We start from the raw sequence: 3,995 nt of genomic DNA, 5'->3' as shown, positions 1-3,995 counted from the left end.
CAAAGCGTGAAGCTCTTGGAGATAAATGAGCTTGCTCAAGAACCCTAAATTGAAGCTCTGATGGGTAATCTCTCATACAACTGATTCTAGGCCCTGCACCAGTACTCCATCTTGAATGTAGCCTCTCAGCTAACTGATAAGATTTAATTCCTTTGTGTGAATCTATCCGTTTCATTATCTTCTCCTTCAGGACAGGTTTCTCGTATTCTTCAATGTCTTCATCGAACAGATTTGATTTTGGGTATGTGAACTCTTCCTCAGCTATGAATGTCTCTTCTGCTGTCTCATATCCTTCTTCTGAAGGGGTTTCAGGTTCTTCTTCTTCATCCTCCTGATCTTCCTCAATCACGTTGTCAAGAGTCTCCCGTCTTGAAAGTTTTGAATGGGACCTTGTTAATGTTTGTAGCTCTGAATGATTGTTGGGACGTTTAGTGTTGGGACTTTCACCGGTCTCAGCATCCACAAAGTCACAATGTTCTTCTTCGGTCTCTTTGATTCTTGAAGGCATCCTCTTCACCTTAGGATGAGCTTCTCCATCTTCTTCATCCGGACTCTTCTGCAGAATATGAAAAAGAATATCTGTAACTCCGTAAATCATAGCCTAAACACAGACCAGAGCCACAAAACTATGATTACACATAATGGACTTAATTACCTTTACACTGGCGAGGTCTACATTGTTCTCACGAAGGAACGACATGAAGGCCTGAAAATTCTCTTCTGTTGGGAGATAATGTCCACTGTGAGGCCAAACTGCCTGAAAAGACCATCCAAAGAACTCAAACTTAACACACAGTTTTAACAAAGTCTTACTTGTTTTCTTTTGAATAAGTATAAACGAGGAACAGCTAAAGGGAATTTCTTTCGTTGACCTTAAGAACACCATCTTCAACCACAATTCTTCCAGCAGATAATGTAGCTCCCCCGGCTAGAAAACTCGAGTGTTGAAAGTTACCCTTTTTCTTCATGGCAACATACATTATTCTAGATACACTTAGGACAAAGATCCACTTTGCATCAGGAGGACCTTCTTTTGTGTCGAGGACTACCCCACTTTGCTTATACATTAGTTTCCCATCCTCAATTACAACTTCGTATGCCTCCCTTTCGGTCTGTTAGTTTAAGAAAGAATAAATCATTACAAAGAAGGTATTAAACAAGCATGTCAATAATTACAGAAACTAGAGGGTAAAACTCACGGGACCAAGATACTTGATGCTTTGTTGGTAAAGTTTTGATCTTGGACATCTTTCGTGGTTCAATTCTTTACCTTGTCCTATGTCAAGCCTACATGTCCAAATTAAGTTGGACGTTAGCTCGTAAATTGTATTTACTCTTGATACTGTCATACTTTTGATTGTGTAACAGCAAAGCTTACCAATAGAAAAAGGGTTGTTTACTGTCACAGTGGAGCCAAGCATGGTAATAGAATTGCAGATTGTGGCCATATCGATGTCGAGGATCAATCTGTTAAGCTTAAAAATTAAGATGACATGGCTTTACACAAAACTTATATAGCCACAGAGAAAGACATATTGTACAAGAATATTCTTACTGCCTCAAGCCAGTGCTGCAAAGCCAATTTCCTAGCTTTCTCGTCTTTAGACAAGCCTTTACCCACCTAAACAATAAGATTGTCAAGTCATTAATATGTTTTGATAGCCTTAGTATGCATCAAAACCAACATGTTTGATAGGGTTAGTGTTACCTTAGCAGCTCTTGTTCTTGCTCTAGACCAACGTGAAACTGCAGTCTCTTGCTTCTCAATTTCAAAAAACGATATAGAACTTCTTTTGAGTTCAGCAAAGTCAAGTACCTTCCACCTGCAAAATGATCCATTCAGTCACACACTAAACAAATAATTTGCATTCATAATGATTACAACTATAGCTCTACGTACGAACCATCTTTGCTCAACGACTACAGCACAATCAGCTAGCCGTCTTCTGGTTCGAAAACTTCTATAAACCTTCTGCAACTTCAACGCAGCTTGATACCGTCCGTCACCTAATAACAAGGCTAAAAATTCTTTGGCATGATCGTTCTCGGAAACTGGTTTCCATCTCCGCGATTTATATCTGTCATCTTCTTTCATAAAAGTCAAAGGCTTAACAGAGAAATTGTTCACCACATCAGCCGGAGAGATTCTTGATCGTTGTGTAGTCCCTTTATTACCGCTAAGGGATCTGCTGAACAGCTTCTTTCTAGTTTCATTTGATTCAGCGATGGTTGAATCCGACTCATTGTCATTAAAACTGATTGATCGAAGAATGGTCTTCATTTCTGCACAACCAAGATCATTCAAATATAATACCAAATCAAAATGTTCATAGAATTTTGTCACAAGATGCTAACCCATTATCACTTGAAACCAGGCTCAAGCAGTTCCTTGTAATGAATGTCCTGAAAATGTCAAATATACAATACCAATATACCATCATCAATCAAATACACACACCAAACACAGAAAAGTTCTTGTATTTGAGGAGAAAAACACAAAGGGTAAATAAGAAGCAGACCTGGAAGTCAAACAAAACCCATGAGACAGAGGAGATTCTTTAATGGAAGAAAAGAACAGAGCCAAAAAAGATAATGAGGAGGTTTTGAATAGGGATCTTTGGGTGTCTAGGATTAGATGGTTGGAACGTGAGAGAGAACGATAATGGCGGCCGTTTCTGATCTAAGAGATTCTCATCAAGTCTCAATCTATCAATGCCAATGTGTTCCATTGGAGGTGGAGAAATTAGAATCCTCTGTTTTTTTTTTTTAATCTTCTAACTTCCTAAACATAGAGAAAGAGACAGAGCTTTCACGATCGTACTGTAATTTTTTTGTTGGCTCCTCTCCTCAGTTTTTACCTAATTTTGTCCTCGATGTTAGATTTTAAATTTAAGTCCCTATAAAAACGGAAAATTACTAGTTTAACCCAAAAAAATCTATAAGAAAATCATCATCTTTTTAACAATTTCCTTAAAAGACAATTTTTTAAAAAAAAATAGCATAGCACACAAGCTAGTTTATGTTAGTTATCTTGATAAAATACATAGCAACCTCACTATGCTATCATATTAAACTGACAAACTAATAACTTTTATAATAAAAGTATTTACAAGTCTCAAATAAAAACATAGTTTTTCTATCTAATTTATATACTCTGTTTAGGAAAATTCCAACACCTACAAGGTGTAAAAAACAAGAAAAAGAAATAAATATATCAATCAATAAAGAAAATACTAATAGTGATAACCATTTTCAATATCAATTAAAAGGTTCATGTCTATCATAGAAAACTTTCAAAAGTTGGTGACCTTTTATGAAATTTCTCTATAAACGCAAGCCGAATCGAAAAGCCCTAAATCCCTTAAACATTCAACTGGCCGTGTCCGTTAAGCTCTCTCCTTCCCGATACACCGAAGCTCCAATGGAAAAAGAAGATGAGCTCCAGAGGCTACACGGCCACGTTTCTTCAGCTCCACGAGATAGAGATGTAGAGGATGACGATTCGCTAGTGTTGAGCTCTCAAGCATTGGCGGCGCTCCAAGAATTTCTAGCCGACCAGAACAAGCCTGTCGCGAGCACGCCGCCGACGTCTTCCGTCGCCGGAGGAGATGAATCCGATAAAGTGGAGCTGGTTGCAGAGGATTGGAGACTCAGCCAATTCTGGTACGAACCTGAAACCGCTGAGACTGTAGCTGAGGAAGTGGTCACTCTCTCTCAAAGATTCTCAGGCTGCAGAGTCGCTTGCATTGCTTGCCCTACTCTCTACGTTTATCTCAAGGTACTACTTTTGTTTAAGTGCCCCTTGATTTGTATCGAATCCGTTTTGCTAAAAATCGATACTTTTGTTGTTGTTGCTGATGCTAAGTTTCTTCTGTGTTTGTGATGAGTCAGAAAAGGGATCCGAGTCTCCATGTGCAATTGCTGGAGTACGATATGAGATTCGAGAGGTATGGAAGTGAGTTCACGTTTTATGATTACAACGAACCTGAAGATCT

At 38.4% G+C, this 3,995-nt stretch overlaps 2 protein-coding genes across 7 annotated transcripts in view; one reads left to right on the top strand and one right to left on the bottom strand.

Moving 5' to 3' along the window:
• The window catches only part of LOC104699215 (IQ domain-containing protein IQM6), a 4,536-nt gene extending 1,766 nt beyond the window's left edge, over positions 1 to 2,770 (bottom strand). The window contains exons 1-10 of the mRNA XM_010414550.2: positions 2,520 to 2,770; positions 2,356 to 2,403; positions 1,905 to 2,283; positions 1,709 to 1,823; positions 1,556 to 1,621; positions 1,379 to 1,467; positions 1,200 to 1,287; positions 873 to 1,112; positions 656 to 757; positions 7 to 556 (exon numbers count right to left, since the gene is read on the bottom strand). Of these exons, the coding sequence (XP_010412852.1) occupies positions 7 to 556; positions 656 to 757; positions 873 to 1,112; positions 1,200 to 1,287; positions 1,379 to 1,467; positions 1,556 to 1,621; positions 1,709 to 1,823; positions 1,905 to 2,283; positions 2,356 to 2,359 (1,633 nt within the window). The 5' untranslated portion in view covers positions 2,360 to 2,403; positions 2,520 to 2,770. The remainder of the gene's footprint in view (positions 1 to 6; positions 557 to 655; positions 758 to 872; positions 1,113 to 1,199; positions 1,288 to 1,378; positions 1,468 to 1,555; positions 1,622 to 1,708; positions 1,824 to 1,904; positions 2,284 to 2,355; positions 2,404 to 2,519) is intronic.
• Positions 3,340 to 3,995, top strand: part of LOC104792133 (protein-lysine N-methyltransferase N6AMT2) — a 5,331-nt gene continuing 4,675 nt past the window's right edge. For 3 of the 6 annotated variants that reach the window (XM_019246888.1, XM_019246889.1, XM_019246887.1), the window contains exons 1-2: positions 3,340 to 3,778; positions 3,892 to 3,991. In XM_019246888.1, coding sequence (XP_019102433.1) covers positions 3,422 to 3,778; positions 3,892 to 3,991 — 457 coding nt within the window. In that variant the 5' untranslated portion in view covers positions 3,340 to 3,421. The remainder of the gene's footprint in view (positions 3,779 to 3,891; positions 3,992 to 3,995) is intronic. The other 3 variants (XM_010518192.2, XM_010518194.2, XM_010518193.2) reach the window with 3 other exon arrangements.

The sequence above is a fragment of the Camelina sativa genome, chromosome 6, assembly GCF_000633955.1.
Source record: "Camelina sativa cultivar DH55 chromosome 6, Cs, whole genome shotgun sequence".
NCBI lineage: Eukaryota > Viridiplantae > Streptophyta > Magnoliopsida > Brassicales > Brassicaceae > Camelina > Camelina sativa.
This window is presented reverse-complemented; position numbering and strand designations above follow the sequence as displayed.